The 20,729-nt window shown below is 40.4% G+C and overlaps 1 protein-coding gene across 5 annotated transcripts in view; it reads left to right on the plus strand.

Annotated features, from left to right (window-relative positions):
• The window catches only part of STAG1 (stromal antigen 1), a 174,993-nt gene that overhangs the window by 60,525 nt on the left and 93,739 nt on the right, over positions 1 to 20,729 (plus strand). For all 5 annotated transcript variants that reach the window (XM_048314641.1, XM_048314639.1, XM_048314638.1 and 2 more), the window contains exon 5: positions 6,786 to 6,882. In XM_048314641.1, coding sequence (XP_048170598.1) covers positions 6,786 to 6,882 — 97 coding nt within the window. The remainder of the gene's footprint in view (positions 1 to 6,785; positions 6,883 to 20,729) is intronic.

The raw sequence follows: 20,729 nt of genomic DNA on the forward strand, positions 1-20,729 counted from the left end.
AAGGCAGAGAAGTCTTTTGCTCTCTAGAATGCTGATGTTTTTCTGGGGTGATCTGTGAGCCCTTTACAAACTGTGCTAGCACAGGAATACGAATCATGTGTTTTAATGAATTGATGGGTCTCTTACTGGAATAACTCCATTTTGTTTCAGCACTCCTCTAAGTATCTTTTCATTCTCGTGTTCATGAGCAGTTTTGGTGCTTTGTAGCATCATTCATGCCCGTGATTGGCTTGGCTTAAACAGACACAGCTGCTTGGAAATGGTGTGACATGTCACCTGTGAGAGATGAGCACCTGCAAAAGTTCTGTACCACCTTAGAAAATCTTGGTGAGAGCTTTGTATGGTGCACACACCTTTCCTGAGCACTCAGGTGAGCAACTGCTGCCCTGAGTAGTGTGGATCTGCTGGGCAAGAGTACCCAGCCTCAGGAGTTCCTGTGATTTGAGTCCATTTGAAAGCAGAATTTTCCCAGTACCTTTTACACACTCAGTGTAATGCCAGTTAACCTGTACCATTCTAAGATTCTCCTAAGAGAAGAAATATTTCTTCTTTTGGTAGCGTTTTTTCTCCCAAATGGTTCAGTGTAACATGTTACACTGATTTCCCTGTGTAGTGATATTTAATACCCAGCCTACTGCATAGAAATGTGTATTTACACAAAATGCCAAACAGATAATCCTATATGGAGAGTATAAATCCCTTAGTTTTATTGGGAAGAAGTACTTCTAGGACTGTATTCCTTTCCTCTCTGTGCTTCAGAAAAGAAAAAGTTATGTAGGTAGACACTGCATAAAACAAATTTTCCCATCTTTGCTTACTGTTACCTTAACGTGAGATTTTTGGGGGTTTTTTTAAAGAAAATTATTTTGGCTTATCAGGAAGTGCATAATAGGTGTTAGCAAAGTATGAACTATTTCATAATTTGAAATTATTATCCTTAGAGAAAAATAATAAAATGCATGTCCTCAAGCTGCAGTTCATTTTTGTTATCCTGATATGAGGTTTTCACTGGGTGTATATTAGACTTACTGCCTGCAGTTTGGAATGCAGCCAGGCACTCATCCTGGAGTGTGCTGCCCCATCTAAATTGCACATACTTTCACACATTAGGAACTACCTTCTCTCCAGCAGCCATCTGTGTAATTACTTCAGTTTGCACAAAATTTGTCCTTAAAAGGCTTCTATTCTTTTTTTTTAAAAAGCCAACCTGAACAGATTGACTTAAAAAAATTTATGCAGTGTTTTAAGTCTCTCACTACTTGCCTTTGTTTCCCTGGGTTCTTATTTTTAGTGTACTAAATTCTTCCCACTATCTGTTAAAGTGTATTTTCTACTTTTATCTTCTATTTGAGGTTGCTCTTTATACAAGTTATTGAAATATTTAATTTCACTGTGCATTCCTTTTTTGATCAGTTTCAAATTTCATTTGAGTAACTTTGGGTTTTTGGCAGAAGTTGTTAGTGTAAGCTTTGATTTTTTTGATTTTTTCCTACCTTGATGTAAACATGTTGCACACCCATTCTAGAGTAATTTTTTTCTTTCATTTTCACTGTAAATGAAGCATGTCCATGATCAGTTGTATGAAATGGCAAATTATTTGGCAAGTTCTTTATACTCGATTTGCCTTGGTTTACAGTTGACTCAGATCTTCCATTTTAGCTTGCACTTTGTGTATGGTGTCATTTGTTTTCACTTTTGTTTGTAGCACTGTTGCCAGATTGTTACTTAATTGAAACTGTGAAATAGCTTTTTTTGAAGTCAACTTTCATTAATATTTAGAGGGACTGTGCTAATTTACATGAGCTGGCAAGGTGTCCTCTGCTGTCAGTCCCTCTGGTTCCTCCAACAGTTAATGCTCCTCAATTCTCTCACGCTGAAGGAATATGAAATGGATTCATAGCTGCAAAGTCTAGAGGAGGAAATAAGATCACTAGCTTCATTATTTCATTCATTGCATCAGACTTGCTTTTACTGGCAACCCCGAGCTGCTGTTCCTCTTCAGTACCATTAAAACGCTTCTGGTTTATCTTTTAGCAGACTTTGAGATGTGAAGGTCAATATTTCTCCAAGTTGATTGATTTGAAGTTGTTTACTCAGACTGTGCATCTATTCTGCTACTTGCTTGACTTTATTTAGGCTTCATATTTCTGTAGGGTTGCTTACCTGGCATATTCTTCAAATTATGCTCCATGGTAGCTCTTAAAACAGACTCATCAGACAGTTCATTTCTGTGAGATTCTCTTGGAAACTGTTGCAGGCTTTGGAAAGTCTTTGTACTGACACTGTGTTTGTACCTTACATCATCTGCCATTTGCAGGAAACCTTGATTTTTTTACTAAGTTCTCATAAGAATAGAAGCAATTTCATAATAAAAAAAAATGGTTGAGTCTCATTTTTGTAACATACCTGTATGGACTTGGTGACTGACCCAGAGATGTGGTGCATGTATGTGTCTGTGTATATGTATATAACATGTGTGTGTATGTGTCGAGATGTGTCCTGACAGCAGGGAGTGGAGGAGGGTTGTTGGTGTTACTGGAGTTACCTGGAGGTTTTATCTGTGTAACTGAGCTTGTTGCCAAGTATGTGTGTGCCTTGAAGCTGGTGAATCCCAAAAGCATGGATGTGCTGCCCCTGGGCAGGCTGCAGCACATGTCCTATAGATCCTGTGCCTCCCCAGAATGCTGAATTTATTGTGTGTTTCATGCACAGCATGTAAGTGCACATTTCCACACGGTAAATCCATGCTCCCCACTGCATCTGAAGGTAAAAACATCTGGAAGCAGATGGGTACCACTGGAGCAGCTTCTGCAGTCTTTGGTGCCTTCTTTCCTAAGTGTTTTGTGGAAGTGAGCAAGGAGACTTGTGGGGATGAATTCTGCGGGATGGAACCTGCTTGTAGCTACCTCCTTTCCAAAAGGGCCACCTGGTCCTTGCCTTCTGTCACCACATGTGCCTTCAAGGTGTTAAATGATCTGTGCTTGGGACAGGTGACAGGGAGGGGCAAGAGCAAAAGGTATCTGGGCAAGATGAGCAAATGTGGGTCATTTCCCTGAGTTTGCTCTTGGATTATGTATGAGAAGCTCTTGAAAAAGTGGGATCTGGATGGAGGTGGCCAGCAAGATAAAATCGTCTTGGAGGGTTTGCTGTAACCTGGGGCCTGTTGGTTAGAAATCCTTGTTTTTAATAGGAGTCCTTCTCTCTATGCATATTTATGCAAAAGAATTCAATTTTTTGGCAAGGATTGCATGTTGCACCATTTGCTACACTGCTGTCTGTGGTTTGATTTCTTTTTTGCTTGTATTCAACCTTTTTTCCTGGTATTTGGATTACTGCTGTTTTGTCTTGGTTCAGTTGATACTTGTCTCTCTTTTGGGTCTGATGTGTGTCATTTTTATTTTTTCATCTCGTGTTTTCAGTTTTTATAGCTCTTTTCTGTTACATCAAAAGTCAACAGTTTGATTAAGTTCCAACTGTTGTAGCATATGTAGTCTGGCTTCATTATCTCCTGTTGCCTTAAACTGTAATCTCGAAGAAAATTCGGCATCAAGCTTGCCAAGTGTACACGAGGGGCTGAGCGTGTGGGTGTTATTTTGGGACACTGATTTTTAGGGCTTAGTGAATGCAGTTTGAGTGGCTCTGTGCTGATGCTGGCAGGTCAGGTGCCTGTATGTGACTTGTCAGCCACAGCCCCTCAGGCAGTGGGGCTCTCTTGGGGTGAACACAAGCACTGTGCAGCAGGAGCTCTCTCAGCTGTCCACACGTACCTGCTCAGGGCAGGAGTTACACCCACAGCTCACCGAGCACTGGCCGCACGTGTGTCACACACACTGCTGAGTGTGAAGGCACTGAGGGCATGTCAGCTGAGATAAAATGAACCCTACCCACAAATTCACCTTTTACTTACAGCTTTGTCAGTTCTCTGGGAGGTCCAGACAGTCTTTGCCTGCAATCCCTCTTGAGAACCTTCGCTCTGATTTTTCTGCTTTTCTTATCTACTGCTGCCACGGAAGACTCTGCATTGCCTCAAGTCTGGTCCCCAAGTCTGGAGATGAGCCACTTGTCTTTATTTTTCTCTAAATTGCACAATGGCTCTGGGTTGAAAATGCAAGTGGCACACTGGTAGGACAGAGTGGGCCCCCAGTGCCCAAGGACACAGCGTGTCCCACACAGTTCTTTTTGTACGAGAGACAGAAAACAGAAGTGAGAGGAGCTGCACTGATGCTGCAGTTTGAGGTAGCGCTGCAAAAATCAAATAAATGTATAAAAGAAACAGAAGCAACATTTAAAGGTATTCATTCCTTCAAGTTTCTTCCCTTGGCTCCCCCTTTTCTTAAGTCCAGATGGGTTCATTGGCAGTATATATAGCACAGTCCAGGAGAAGTTGCAGTGGTATGGCTGAAGGGGCAGTGTGTTGTAGCAACAAACAGGAGTAAGACTGAACGTGGGAGGGAATTTCTTGGGCCAGCCTTATTTCCAGGGGGAGTGTTTTCTGTGAAACTCAGCAGTGCATAATGAACAGATGCTGGGGAGCTAGTTATTAACACTCAGGAGAAGCAGCTGAGATTTCCCAGGCTCAAAGAAGAATGTAGTAGACTTCAGAAACTGTCAAGAGATGTGTGATGAGAGGGGGGAAGGATAAAGATAGGGCATTATTTCTGGGCAAGCCACATGGCACAGAGTAGGATTGTTCTACCTGGAAAGAGGTGACCAGACGGAAATATGGAAAATGCAGACAGGGGCTTGGGGTTTGTTTTTTCTTGTTTCATAAGAATTGGGTCACATCAAATAGATCTAACAATTGGCAAGTTTAAACCACAATTATAGTTTTATTTTGCAGTGAATAATTAACCCTTGCACACTGCTGCAAGATGATGTCAATATAAAGCTAGTTTAGACAGACACATCCATGAGAGAGGAAATTTTCTGGGGTCTTAAGGGTCTTGGAGAGTAACTCAGAAATATCAGTGTATTCTTGCCCTTTTCTTATGCTTTTCACTACATGTATAAGCCCTGTTGGGCAGGTGAACCTGTTGTCTGACCCAGCACAGCTGCTATTTTCTTTAGTGCAAAAAACAGCTGCTGGCAATTGCATGTTGTTCTGATATCTACAGTAGTAGAGCTGTTCAAACAAATCTCGTAAATTGGTAGTACACCAACAGCCTGGTCATTAAGCTCTGTCAATATTTGGTGTAGTAAATACTTTCTACATTTGGCTACATTTGGTTTATGTGCCCTGGAGAATTTTGCTGATTGATTGAAATGATTGATACTTCCAGGAGCAGGTCTGAGTTTGTGGTAAAATAACACTGAGATAACATTCTAGATAACTGGTTTTGTGCTGCTGCTTTGTGTTTCCTCAACTTGTTTAAAGCTTAGCTTAGAGGCCAAGAGTTGCTTTCTAATTTCTTCTAAGTAGCAGATGGACCCCTTTGTAAAATTGCTTCTCCTACTGGGTGTGTGTGTGTGTGGGGAGGCAAAACTTGTGCAAACTGAGTTTCCTGGCAAATTGGATGTTTCGAGATTCATGCTGGTTGTTGGATAACATGGTAGTACTGCTAGTCTGCTCCTGGCTCGAGGGTGAGTGTGGTGATGTGTGCAGTGCTTTGGCTCAGTTCAGAGCTCTGTGTGTCTCTGGTACATACACAACTGGTTTGCTGCTCCCTTTTCCTCATACACCCGCCAAAGGCCCACTGGTAGTCTTGGGAGTTTGCACTTGGATAAACTGGAAATTGCAGAGGGATTTTTCAAGATGCCTCCTTACAGCTACTAATTAAGAAAAAGGCAGATTTTTCTAAGAGATCAAATTGTTTGGATTTTTTGTCTTTCCTATTGATTCCTTTTCAGCACAGTAGAAGCCATTGTGTGGGCATGGTGGGTGTTGGTATATGTGTGTGGTTTTTTAAAATTAGTTTTATAGAAATTCTTTGTAGACCTGAACTGTCCAGAATAAACTAATCCATTTGCAAGGTGTACTCTGATAACATAATCAAGCTTTCCCTAACGAATGCTGTTGCATGTGCAGAACAGAAAGGTTTGGTTTTTTCCTCACAAAATAAGTAAAGCATAATATTTGATTACATTAAATATACACAATTCCTTACCTATAGTGTTTAGGTAGCTGAGGAGCTTGGAATATCAGAGATGATAAAAATATCTCCTGTCTGCCTGTAGTTCTGAGGGTAGTTTAAAACTGGCTGATCCTGTCCTTTCCTATCCTGTGATCCAGGTGGCTTACAAACACCCTAAGTCCTGCTTCTGTGTCTTATTTTATTTACTATGTTTATTTACTATTTACTATTTTATTTACTATGTATTCCTCATTATATTTTGTCTTCCTGAACTATTTACAGTGTTCCTGAGTGACTGATGTACTACTTTGGCCTTTATAAATACTGAGATGTTCACTACGCAATATAAAATCAGTGTTTATCCCAAAGTATTTCTGGTCATTCTGAATGGAGTAACAGTGTCTGGTTTTTTCAACACAATTTTAAAACTGAAAAAATACTCTAAGTAGTTTTGAGGAATTACAGTAATTTCAATTTGAACTTGTGTTTATACAATATAATACCAGAAAATGATGCATATAGTTCTGCTCTCTAAGAATATTTGTTCTGTCTCCACCTTGAGAGAAGGTGCATAGATTTCTGAATTTGTACACATGTATAATTATGCAAAATAAATGCTCAATTATGAAATTATATTCTGAAAAGAATAAGTCATTTGCCTTTAATAAAACACTTTTTAAGAGTCTCTGATAAGTATTCTTTTTTTCTTGACAGTCTGTGGTGGACGACTGGATTGAATCATATAAACAAGACAGGGACATAGCACTTCTGGATTTAATCAACTTCTTTATCCAGTGTTCAGGATGTCGAGGTACAGAACATGGGAAACAAGTTGTATAGAATAAATCTGACCTACAAACGTGTGTTAGTGCAAATGCTGGTAAAGATGGGGGAGACACTTGGATTGGTGCTCCTCATGTGCATGGTTTGTATAGAAATATTGTCTGCATTCCAGAATAACTTGATTTAAAGCTTGTTTGTCAAGGGCTACCCTTTCTTTTTCTCACTTTCCTGTCATCATGCTAAAGTGTTCAAATCCTCACAGAGACACTCTACTCATCAGCAGCAGGAGCCAAAAGATCTGGTACTCCAGGTAGGCGTATCTTTACTTCCCCTTTCTGTTTCTTCCCAATTTTTAAATTGCAAAAATTTGTAGGCAACTATACCTTAGCTTTGATATTTTTTCTTTCTTTTTAGGATTTTTTTTTTTTTTTTTTTAACTGAAGAGGAAGGAGTCAGGCTTCGGTTGACTTCAATTAACAAGAAAGATTTCCTGTGGATGAAGCAGCAGTGTTATTTTTTCCTCTGTGATACTTTATCACGTCAGCAGCGAGTGCCCTGCCTTTCATACCCTATTTAAGCAGTCTCCATTACCAGGCATGCAGCAGTCAGCCTTTCTAGCATTCTGTTGCCACACTGTGCCTTCTAATGAATTTTTCATGTGTTGTCTTTTTTCAGTTAACTCAGCCTTGAAAAGAGACAAAGACAGAGCTCCACTCTCTCTGTAGCGCCCAGGACCAAATTATTTACTGTTTTCTGATGCTTCCTAGAATTTACTTTGAGTAGTGTTGAAAACAACCCACAATTCAGAAATTCTTCTTGCTCATTTTGTATCTGATGTGGGAATACACCTTTAGGCATCAAATGGTCTGGGTAGAAGTCCCTTTTCTTCCTCCGTAAGTATAAGGTGAAGTCTTGAGTAGTTAAAAGCATCAGAGAAAAGAAATAGGAACCATCAGCATCTTCAGCAGCCCTTTTTCATAGCTGAGGGAAAGAAACTTATTTTGTGGATGACAGGAAAGACTGAAGCCCTGGGAGCATTCTGTGAAAGGGCTGAAGGTTAGGGCTTAGGTTACCAGCCTGTGTCAATGTCTGCACTGTTCACACAGAACCCCTGAAACATTTTTCAGTTGTGTTTGGCAGCTTATGTGCAAGTAGTTGTATTCTGTGTGCTTTTTCTTTTTATTTAACTCTCTCCTGAAGGTGTATATGAAAAAAAGCAACCCCACAAGCTTATTTGTAAGAATTTGGGCAGCATTAAACCAAAGGGATCCTCGGCCATGTGTTTATATTCTTGCTGATGCAAGCTTTTGGTGAAGGCATGTCATAAATATCTTCATTCCCCTGCTGCTCTCTAATTTATTTTCCCTTTCTTTCTCCTCGTTAGAGAAAGCAGCACTCTGATAAGATTCCTATATTTTAAACCCCTCGTTGGTGAGTGATGCAGGCTGAATGCCCACTGTCAGCCATATGCTGCTGGAGCAAGTGCTTCCCAGAAAAGCTTCCTGTGACTGGCTGGGAGGCAGCAGCGCTGCGAGTGCCTGATGTCATCGACTCACTTGGCTTTTCTTTGAATGGTGACTCGCCATTTTCAGTGCTCTGCTGTATCCCCAGGGGTATCTCTGCTGAGCTGCTTTCAGTGCCTTGTGGTCCCAAACAGCAATGACAGGAGAAAGGAAGCAAAAATTACCCCCAAGTCCATAGCGTGTTTGTGAGGTTTATTTCTGGGTTGGAATTTTTGCAGTGGCCCCAGTAACAGCTGCAGAACAGGGTTAAAATCCTGGCAAACAATGCAGTTCTTTCCGGTTTCCAGTAATATGCCTGTTTTCTAGAATTAATAAGAGCTTATCAGAAGAGAGTGGATTTTATTGGTAGTCCACTTAGGGTAAAGTGCATACTAAGCTGTCCTTAATGGAAATGAGAAATCAGGTGTTGTTCTGTATTTTGTGAGGAAGACCAAGATTCTTTTTCATGGGAAGGTCATATATTATGACATCTTTATTTCCCTTTAGAGACTTCATTGACATTCTTGCTTATTTTTATTTTTGATAAATAACAACCCCTTCTGAATCTCAATGACTGCTTTATCTTCCTTAATTTTCTTCTTTTCAGTTTGCTCCACTAACATAGTCTTGGATTCTCCAGCCTTCTTTCCCAAAGTTGGATCTAAATACTGACTGATAATATATCTAAGTTTGTGATCAGTAACTGAAAGGAGGAGGACAACTAACTTGGGAGGAAGTTTCTCAGGAAAGTGTGATGCTAGGTTTATAAATCTACCATTTCAACACTTGGTATCTAAATATATGTAAAGTACATTTAGCTTGACGTGTCTTTGAAAAGTTTTGAGCAGGTGAAGAGTGTGTGCCCATTTTCTGGCTTTAATTAGAAATCATTGAGGCACCAAACTGTTTTATTTAGCAACACTATTGACCCTGAAAAAATACCTTTCTGTTTAGAAACATTGATTTCTATGTGTTTATCCCATTCTCTTGGGCAGCACAGATGCTTGAGTGAACCTCTTGGCGTCTTCCAGCTTTGTTTAGAGCTGTTGCTGAAATGAGAAGTGATCTCTTGTAAATATGAGTAAGCAGGCATATTATGGAAATTGTTAATACTAACAATTGTTAAACTAGTGACCTTTGCAGGTGAACATAAAAGATCTGTGCAATTTAAAAATCAATAAATATACACCAAATATTCAAGCATGTCTGTCCTTTGTCGATTCTTCTGAGTATCTATTTAATGTGTGTCCATTAAAGACGTAGGAGATTAGGTTTTAGCGTGACTCCAGTAATCTTTGTGTGTTTTTAGAGTGCTATTTGATGTAAATGAGAAGCTTCTTGTATTGGGCTGTCAAAACATCTCAGTTCAATAAGCAGATTTGCATGGGAGCTGGTCACTTGTCATGTCATCTTTCCTCTAGTTTGCCTGCTCAATCTGTACATATGTTGCCTTTGCTAATTTTGATTACAAAGAAGTGAAATGGTTATGTAAAGAATTTTTCTTTGTCTTGCTTGTTTTTTTCCTTGGAGAGTACAAAAAAGTCTCTGCCTTTCACAGCTTGTCTGTGTAGTCTTTTCCGTTGTGTTATGTTGCATTTCTGAGGCAGAAAAATGGTTAACAAGGACTGATACATTCACCCATTCACTTTTTGTTTCTGACCCTTTTAAAATGTGTTGCTTTTAGAGGGAGGATCTTGTATCAGAGAGTACCTTAGAAAGGTGAAAAGGTAAGTGTTAAAATACTACTTCTTCATGGAAAACCAGCAAAAATGCTGTTTGCAGTCCTTGAAAATAAAACAGGTAGGTCTGTTGGTAGTAGGTGTTTATTTTCCGTGGGATTCACAATCTGCAAAGCAGGTGGTGTTGTATTTACTTTCTTATTTCTAAGTCAGGAGCAAAATTTCAGAGTTTTCATTATTAGGTAACAGGGAACTTTTTGATGTTAGCTTGTTGTAATGATAAAGACCTTTTTTCAATTAAGTGCCACTGGACTGGGGGTGGAGGTGTATCCACACTACTGAGATTTCCATCTCCAGTGTTGTGCTTTGGTCTGCAGCACTGTGGATTCAGGCACCCTCCTCCCTTGCAGAAGAATTGCAGACCAGTGTTCAGAGTCTTCTGGGGGGTTTTGTGAGCTCTTTTCCATTGCTTTCTTCTTTGTAGGAAGATATTTTTGCTTTTCCCCCTTTTTTCTCTCCTTCTTTTGAATGTTTATGTAAAGCACAGCGTCGAGTGCCGAGCTCTCTTGAGCTGGTTGCAAGCAAACTGAAATGTCTAATCAGCAATATGTGTGTGAGGTCCCAGAAGGATTATAACTGTGTCAGTGTGATGCTGCAACAGGGCTAATTAGCTCTGCCTCTCAGACTGAGTAATTAGCTCAGGTATCCTGCTCTGCTGCTATGACAACCAGGCTGTTTCCATTTCTGGAGCTCCCTGGATTTAGAGCTGACTTGGGTATCTGCATGGCTGTCAGCTCATGCCTTCTGTTATTGATGGAAAACAAACAGAAAGCTCCTTGAGCACTCTGACCTTTCTACATTTTAAAGGCAGAGAGCCATGCTTGTGGAATAAATATTTTTTTTCCTAACCAGAAGCAATTAGTGGTTGGAACAGCCTCTTGAGCTGTGAAGGAAAACTGGCCACTGAGTCCATGGGAGAAAAGAAGCTTTCTTCTGCAGGGGAAAAGGGTCTCACGTAGTTGAAGAGGAAACTACTTGACTACTTTCAAGTGTACAGTGGAATTATTCCCATTCCTTCTCTCCCACCCATCTCCTTCCCTCTCCTTTATTTTCTGCTGGGTAAGCCAGAAACCTGTACATTTTTAAACAGGTTTTCAGAAGTGGTTTGAGCACTGCTGCCACTTGCTCTCCTGCCTCTATCAGACAGCTGTGAAACACCGGTTGCTGATGGAACCAAACTGGTGCAACTCCCTTCCTGTTAAATTCCTGGTGGTGTTGTAGCCTCCTCTGGACTGTAAGGGGCTCTCCATTTCTTAACTGCAGCTTTTTGAATTGGCACACTGAAGTTGTCCTTAGTTGCTGCGGGAAGTAATATATTTTCTTTATATGATCTTTCTCATTCTTTATTTTTCGTACAGAATCTTCCCTTTAGGTTCCTGTGTGGAATCAGTCATTGATGAGCAAATATTCCAACTGTCATCTGTCGGCCTGGATTGCTGGTGCTGCTTAAGGCTGGGTTTTTCTCAGTTGTGAGTAAGCAGAGACCTGTCCATGACTCTTTCCCCAGGGCTTAAAGCCAGATTCCTTTGTGGTACGTTTCCTGTGAATCAAACACTTGGGGTGCCACACTCTCTTCCCTCTTCATCCCTGAGTGCCTGGTTGTTCCTCACCTATTCTAGATCCTCTGTCAAATTCTGATCGAATGGTGCAAACTGAGCCAGTAAGTGCAGGAGTTCTGAGTTAGCTTGCTCATTTTGGTTTTTGTTAATGCTCTGTGAACTTAATTAAGGGCAAACAAATAGATTTCTGCTTTGCCAAAGGAAATTGAAGGCTAAAACCAGGAAAAACCAGCATTGAGTGGCCACTATATGGTCTGGCAAAAGCAGTGAACAAGCTTTGCTTGCTTTGCTTTGGAAAGGATTCCAGAAAGCAAATTAGCCAGGAAATAGTGTTATTTACTGTGATTAATAATATTTTAATAGGGGTTATAACATGGTAGTTAGAGAAATGGTCTAAAAAAAATGATTTGTGCATGGTTTTGTTTTGTGATCGATGGGATCATCGTCCTGTACAGGTGGATGTTACCGAGCACAAAGAAGACTTGGGTAAATCTGATTTCCTGCATATGGGCCTTTTGCAAGGAACTGCAGAGAGTGAGAAATGTTGCTGACTTTGGCATGTGTTAAAAAGCTTTATCTCTTCAGTCATTCAGTTATTATTAAGAAGTTGGTATCATAAATATTTTGCATTGTGACCAAATTAGAAAACAATGCAATTCATTGCATTGGAGCTTGTATTTTTATTAAGGGTATAAAGTCTGCTTTGTCACAGTTTCTTCAGCAAAATCCCTTTTCAGTGTGTGAATAGAAGGGAGAATGTTGCAAAGAGAGAACTAATGCACATTTTGAAAAAGTGTTACTTACTTGTGTAGGATTTAAGTCGTAGCAATGTCAAGGATTTCTAAAATATTTTGTATGCATAGTATACAGAAATAAATGCACCCCAATAACTATAAAGCAGTTAAAAAACATGCTGTTAACCACATTCAAAAATGGGAAGATAAGACTGTAGGATGGAAATGACTTAATTTCATGTGTGGTGTAGATAAACAAGAGCTGAACTTTGTACTTCTTGTTTTTGAGCCTTGAGGTAATTTTTACAGTGTGTTTATCTTGAAGTGAAAGCTTATAAAATTCAAACTGAAAATAAGATGCAAATGGCTGGGGTAGAAGGTAAATCAGATTACCAGGCATACATTAAATGTTTCATCAGTTCTTTAAATAAAGATAGGTAGGGTTAAAAAATTTGTATCAGACACTTGACAATTAATATGGTTACATCAGAATCAATTTTTTGTGAAGAGGTACAAATAGTTAATATCTGTTGACATTCTGGAAATTAAAGCTTTGGTTTTGTTGTGTATATAGTTTTAAATCAAAAAGGTTTTCACTGTTTCTTCCTGTTTGCTGCTGAATGTATTTGTACTTGTCATCTCATGTACTCTTTCTTCCTTGCTGTTTCTTTTTCCTCTTCTTTAGTTTTTCAAAGATTCTTTGGCTATGAGAAAAGTATTTACAATTTTTTTAACAATTCTTTTAAACTTTGCACGTTACTAACTCTTCTGGGGATGAGAAGTGTTGAAAAATTAAAAAAAAAAATCCCATCTGAAAGTGTAAAAAAAGCATTGAAGTAGTGCAACACATTTTGTAGTCACTTGTGAACTAATGGCAGCTCTCTCCCAAAAGATGTATCCTGCTACTTTCAGAAATGAGTGGGGAAAAGCCATAGGAATTTACTTTCAGTGCAGGAGACATGAAGGAAGGGCACACTGGTTTGTGGTTTGAAAATCTGAAATACCTGCTGTGCTGAGTTCTGACTGCAGTCCAAGGTTTCCCTCTATGAACTGGTAACAGGAGCAACACTAATTCAAACCAAACATATTTTTCTTTATTACTTGCTACATGAATATATTGAACTATTCACCTTGCATGTATGACAGCAGACCAAAAAGGGAGCTGGCTTAAAATCAGCTAGTAACTAATTTATGGGTATGAATTAATATAAACTTTCAGATACTTAAAATAAATTGATTTAATTAATTGACAGAACTTGTGGTACTAGAGTATTTTAGATCAAATGTATAATGTAATGAAAGACAAATTAGCTTTGAAATGAATTCTGCACTGCTAGTTCTGTGTAAGTTCAAATCTCTGCTGAAAATGAAAGCACTCCTTGTAAGCTTGGACAAAGTCTGTGTTCTGCCCCTGTGCACTACTAAGTAAACTCAGAGCTTGTAAAATGACTTTTGGCACTACTCATTGGAGATAAATTGTGCAAGGAGTTCAAATACTACTGCCTGTTTTCCACTATATTAATTTAATTACATCTATATTGATCTGGAAAATAGCACTATTCACATGACTACAGAGATAAAACTTGAAGAGTCTCTCAGACTGTGCTTTAATGCTACAGCTTTTCAAGAGAAGAGCAGTAAATATCTCTCAGTGTTAATGATTCCAAATAGTTGCTGCCATAGCCAGATCTGGGCCATTTCCTCTTTATTTATGTTTTTTTTCTGTATTATGCAAATTCATCACAGGAGGAACACCCTCTGTACTAAGCAGAGGAGCAAAAGCCTTAGTCTCACTTATTTTTGACAGTATTACTCTAAGACTCGTGAACAAATGATGTCAGTATATGAGTTTGCTAGCTGTGTGTGAGATACATTGCTGGATTTATTGTAGATGACAGGTGCTTCCTGTGAAGACAAGAACTAATTATGAAAAGCAACTGAACACCGCTAGATCTTAGATCTTTTCTGACTGGATTACAAATTGGAAAAGTACTCATGTCTCTGGTCTTTCAAAGATGCAAATTCTGCTGAAGGTTTAGTCAGACTTTTTGCAGACCAAGGGTAGGAATTAAATTGCAAAAATGACATTTCTCTCAGCAAACACTGTGATTATGGTTCTCTCTCCTTTGCATTAATGAAGCCATAGACTTATTTGATTAAGTGCAGTGCTGATACACTGCAGTAATTATTTCTGAAGAGAAGGAGATGGGGATGATTAAAAGGATCTGTATCCTAATGAAAAAGTGGTATTCTCTGGCACAAAGAAAGTGGTTAAACCAAATCCAATATTCTCTTAATCTGCAGGCATTCAGTAGTAGCTGGATAGAGAAAAAAAAAAAAGCTTGGGTTTCAAAGAAGAGCCAAATTGGAAGATGTGGACTCTGAAGCAGATCCAGTCCTGCTCACATTCCACCACTGCCTGCTTCTTTCCTTATTTATATCAGTCTGATCAGATTGCCTCAGTTGTCTTTAACCTGAACTATGACCAGCTGAGCCCTACAATTGGTCATGTCCTTTTAACTGGAAGTTACAGCATTTTCTGCCACTGCTGGAGTCAAACTCATTACAGGGCAGAATGGTGTAAATAGCCCTTCCCTTGTCTTTTCCTTATTTGCGTGGAGCAGGAAGCGTGGTGGAATGTTTCTGGGTGCCTGGAAGGGTAGGAAGGGGTACAAAAGTTGTACAGAAGTGCTCCCAAACCCTGCAGGAGCAGCCAGGAGTCCCCTGGCCAGCAGCCTCTGTCCCCTTGTTGAAGGACTGATAAGCCCAGCAGAGCTAAGCCCAGTTCTTGGGTGACTGTCATCAGCTCAGACGCAGGTGTAGAGTTTTGCATTTCTTTCTGGTAACACCAGTAGCTTAAATTTCAGCTTAGGACTCCTGGTGTTGGCCCTCCCTACCTGTAGCATTGGCCCTGGGTGTAAAGGGATGAAGCCTAAAGCACCTTGGGCTGATGAGAGCCCTTTCCCTCAGGAGCAGTCACTGGCCTTTAATAGGCACCATCTCTTGTGGGAATTGGCTTCTACAAAGTCATTACATCATTTTTTGAAAAACCTTTAATGTTGTTTGTCAGATTTACCACAATCTCTACTCTTTGTTTATTTCATCATTATTGAAATAAATGTTCTGGATAACTTAAAATTTCATGTGACTTAGGAAAAAGGGCCTAGAAGTACTTTTAGCAATTTATGAGAGTGAAAACAAACTGTATATATTAGTCACATAGATATAGATATAGTGGAATTTCAATTTGTGGTGACATAAATAATGGCAATTTTCTGTACTGTTGGTTCAAACCTTCTTTGCCTCACTTTGATTTCCATCTTATATTCTTCAAGTCACTTTAATTAGCCATTCAAAGTGACTTTTTTTTCATTGATGAAGAGGAGGCAGATGTATTTCAAGAAAACAACATCTTTTAAGGTTAACAAAGTATTGCTGTTATTCCTGTGTTCTCACAGCCTCCCTTGTAAACTGCTAGTTTTTTCCTTGTGGTGGAGAAACTGAAAAATGCAAAATTTAAGACACCAGGTGAGTCTATTTCCACAGATCTCCATAAAACCAGAAGTACTTTCTCACAATTAGAGCTGGACTTACCAAGAGTCCCTGTTTTTCTTTCCAAAGTTTTGAACCAAAAGAAGCAGAGAATCTCACCAAGTAGAGCATATGTGTTTCCCATGGACACAGCTGTGTGTGCCACAGCGTATTTGTAGGGAGCTCCTTTGGTTCCAGGGATATTGCTCACATGATATGTTTGAAGGGAGCTCAGCCAGAGTCCTCAAAGTACTCCTTTGAGATTCGTTTGACAACCAGAAAAGGCATGGAATCCCACACCATCCTGACTGCAGCTGTGAGTTGGCCTCTCTGATCTTGGCACCTGTGTCACTTTTGGAGTGTGAAACTATTGGTGAATGGAAATGGCAGCAGTTACTAGTACAGTCCAGCTGCCCAGTGATCTTTTTACTCTTAACTCCATGTCTTGTAACAAGAATTTTGTATTTTATGTGTCTCAGTTTTACTTACTATTTAGAACCAGATGTAGATTCTTGCTTCTTGTTCCCCATCATTAGGACACATAGTGGATATCATTAAAATTCTGTCTTTAGAACCTTTGAAGACAATTTACTTCTGATCTGCATTCTAAAGCTGTGGCCTAACAAAACAAAAATCTCAAGTGATTTTTGCAGTTCATAGAGCTGTAAAATGGGTTGGGTGGGAAGGGACCTTAAAGCTCATCTCATGCCACCCCCTGCCATGGGCAGGGACACCTTCCACTATCCCAGGTTGCTCCAAGCCCTGTCCAGCCTGGCCTTGGACACTGCCAGGGATCCAGGGGCAGCCCCAGCTTCTCTGGGCACCCTGTGCCAGGGCCTCCCCTCCCTCACAGGGAACAATTTCTTCTAATATCTAACCTAAACCTGCCCTCTGACAGTGGGAAGTCACTGCCCCTTGTCCTGTCCCTCATCCTTTGTCCCCAGTCCCTCTCCAGCTCCCCTGGAGCCCCTTTAGGCACTGGAAGGGGCTCTGAGCTCTCCCTGGATCCTTCTCCTCTCCAGGTGAGCACCCCCAGCTCTGCCAGCCTGGCTCCAGAGCTGAGGGGCTCCAGCCCTGGAGCAGCTCCATGGCCTCCTCTGGACTCTCTCCAGCAGCTCCAGCTCTGTTTGTGTTGGGAGCCCCAGGGCTGGAGGCAGCTCTGCAGGTGGGGCCTCACCTGAGCAGAGGAGGAGAATCCCCTCCCTTGCCTGCTGCCCATGCTGTGGGATGAGCCCGGGACAGGGGCTCTGTGGGCTGGGAGCACAAACTGCTGGGTCACAGGCAGTTTTTCATCCACCAGTTCAAATCAGAGAGTCGCATGCACCGACATATTTGCATTTAAAGAGAGAAGAAAATACACTCAACTGTTAGGCCTGTCTAGACATCATCATTGCATCCTGGCATGGCACCATCAGTAGAATCTCAGCAGACCACATTCTTTTTGGCTTCAGAGGAAAGGAATCAATTTGTTTTCATATCTTGTTTTATAATTTGGTAAATTGTGTAAGTGGCCAGTGACAGTATTCTTTTTGCTCAGAATAGTGAGAAGGTTGAGTTTGAGTTGGCAGCACTTTGATTTGTAATTTTCCAACCATTGCAACAGGTTGAATTGTCTTTTCAATCAGTCACCACTGAACATGCTTCCAGAAGATGTAAACCTTTCCACTAATGTACAGAAGAAAATATCTGTCAGTCAATTCCTGGTACCATTTGTGGGTATTTCAGTACCAGATTGAATCTTAAATCCTGATAAACAAAGGAGATTCAAACTGCCATGAATTCTTTATCTGACTTACAAAGGGTTTAATCTTAGTGATGATAGTGCAGAAAGCCAGGCTGATCTACTCTTTCTTCTTAAGATTTGTAAATTAATGTAATTTTTTTTTCTTTTTCACTTTTTTTTTTTTTCTTTTTTCCCCTGAAGATGCCAGGCTTGTGGGGCTGGAATCAAAATAGTGCAGGTTTGTTGTTGATGCAGAGATGCAGAAATTTTCCTTACTGGTGTCATATGCAGAAACAGCTTATTCTGATGTTTCACTCTTGAATGTATTTGTTGTCAACTTCTAACTAAGCCCATGGATTAATTTTTGATGTTTGCGTTTGGAATTTCCTACCCTTCTGTCAAACAGATACTTCTTTTTTTTCTTTTTTGTGGTGTGTGAGTACACTTGAGCTGTAAAGATTTTTGAATATTTTCTGTGTCCTGTGTTCAGCTCCACTTGTAGCACTTAGAAGAGAAAGTGGCAAACAGGAAAGGTTCCAGCCCAGACCCATTAATAGAAGCATTTGCAATCCAGTTTGTCTAATAGCAGTGGTGGATGTTCTCACTCTCAAATTTTAATATTCAGCCCTTTTTTTTCCTCTGGTTTCCATGGTAGCCTGTAACAGCAGGATTATCCTTCAGTTGTGTGCTGTGTGTAAAAATCACTTTATAGAGCTCTGAGCTGGGTACTTCCTTGGGAAGAACGGGCTGCTCTTGGGGAAGGTGATCAGCCTCAGCCTGGGAAGTGCTCCCTTCTGCCTGTGCTGAGCAAAGCTTGCAGTTCCTTCTGACTGGAAACAGGGAGAGACATCACACTGTGATGAAAAATGCATTTAACCCTTAGGGAGTTGCAGACTTTGATCTCATGCAAACAGTTTAAGGTGGCAGGGCCTGTGAAAATGGGCAGTGTATCCCTGCATTTCTTTCTTGCTCTTGGCAGCCTGTAATAACAGCAACCAAGTACTAAATGTCACAGAATCCCAGGATGGTTTGGGTTGGAAAGGACCTTAAAGCCCATCCAGTGCCACCCCTGCCATGGGCAGGGACACCTTCCACTGTCCCAGGCTGCTCCCAGCCCCAGTGTCCAGCCTGGCCTTGGGCACTGCCAGGGATTCAGGGGCAGCCACAGCTGCTCTGGGCACCCTGTGCCAAGGCCTGCCCACCCTCCCAGGGAGCAATTCCTTCCCAATATCCCATCCATCCCTGCCCTCTGGCAGTGGAAAGCTATTCCTCATTGTCATGTCACTCCAGGCCTTTGTCCCAAGACACTCTCTGGCTCTCCTGGAGCTCCTTTAGGCCCTGGAAGGTGCTACAAGGTCTCCATAGAAACCTATAAAAATTAATTACATGTATGAAGTCTCATTTGTAGAGAAACTACAAGGAGAAGTTGCAAGAAGGGGAAACTGAAAAATCTGTAACAGTGGAATGAAGGATAGAAAGGTAAACTTGCACCTTTAAATGCAGCAGAGAATAAGGGGAAAGGAAGAAATCATGGATTCTGAAAACTGCAAGAAAGGAATGTGTTCTTTGAGGACACATCTGCACAGAGGAGCTTAGGAAGCAGGAGAAGAGAGAGGCAGGCGTACATCCCAGTGGTTTTGCTTTGCTTCAACAGCCAAAAGAGCAGTTTTCTCTTTTCACCTGATGAACACATTGGGAACTGCTTTAAGCTGCTGCAGAATGATGGAGCCAGAATATACCACTGAACAGGGCCAGAAATTACAATGTAACTCCATTTTTTAATGTTCTCATCAAGCAGTTGATCCATGGTGTAACACCCCTCGGTGTTTATGCTGTGGGCTTCAAGGACAATTTCATGGGGGAAGGATGAGAAAGCAATTAGTAGGTAAGAGTCTGTGTTGACAGGAATGAGAATGTAATTATGCCCAAAAAATTGGGTACTGTACAGAAAACTCAGCATTCTGGTTGAACTTAAATATGTGAGTATGTTAAATGAAAGACACCCTGATATTAAGGCTTCCAGACATCTTAAACTGAGAGTGGAGGAGAGGGAGCACTGAGAAGTCCTAAAAGGAAAATTTGCTGAAAGTGCTGAAAGCTGGGGGGAAAAATACTGTTTGTTACAAAATACTGACAAAACGAAATGCCCTTTCCAAAATAAAACACTAGGTGAAGGTTCTATTAAAATACTTTATTTTACAGTATTGCTCAGCGTTTTGCCACTTCCAAGATTTTTTCCACCAAGCTGTAAGACACAACCAGAGGTGTTCCAGGGCTGGTTAACCTGGTCTGGTGGAAGGTGCTCCCATCCATGGCAGGGGCTAGGAACGAGATGAGCTTTGGGGTCACTTCAACCCAAACCATTCTGAGTCAGCTGGCTGCTTTATTCTGTGCCTTGCATTTGTGTGTCTGCCAGGAATTGTATGATAATACATGGTGTGTTTACACAGCCATTTTTAATTTGCACAAAGTACACCATTTCAACTAATTCTGGTAGTTAAATTTGTAAGGTAGAGGATGCAAAGCAATGTAAGAGGATTTATAACTAAGGATTTAAGGCATTTTTCTGATTGAATATGCTTTCCTTGCAATGTTCCTCTGTGTTTTTCTTCTTTCCTTTTTCCTTAGCAGCACTTGATTAATTTTCCCCCTTGAGTCCACTATCTTTATGTTAATTAATATACTCAGACTTTTCATTCCCTCTTGTATTTCATCTGTGATTTATTACTATTTGTCTTTCAGCACTCTTTTCAGGGCCTGCTGCTTTATTACTTCTGTAAAGTTTTGGGTTTCTAGTATTATTAAGTTTATACAGGTGAATCTTTTTTATATTTTGCTCTCAAATACTTCTTAGTGAATCTTACACACCGACTGTTGAGAAACACATTGTATGTTGAGCTTTCCTAGTTTTCTGCTCCTTTTTCTACATTCCCATTTATATTTGTCCTGTCAACACTTGCTGTGATCTGTGTGTGTTCCAGCAGTTTGTCTTTTCTCAATTCTGAGGTGACAGTTCCCTCTTGCATTGTATTTTTAGAAGCATATCCAGACTTTTATGGATTTTGGCTCTAATATGTGCTCTCTCAT

Source organism: Corvus hawaiiensis, chromosome 10, assembly GCF_020740725.1.
Source record: "Corvus hawaiiensis isolate bCorHaw1 chromosome 10, bCorHaw1.pri.cur, whole genome shotgun sequence".
NCBI lineage: Eukaryota > Metazoa > Chordata > Aves > Passeriformes > Corvidae > Corvus > Corvus hawaiiensis.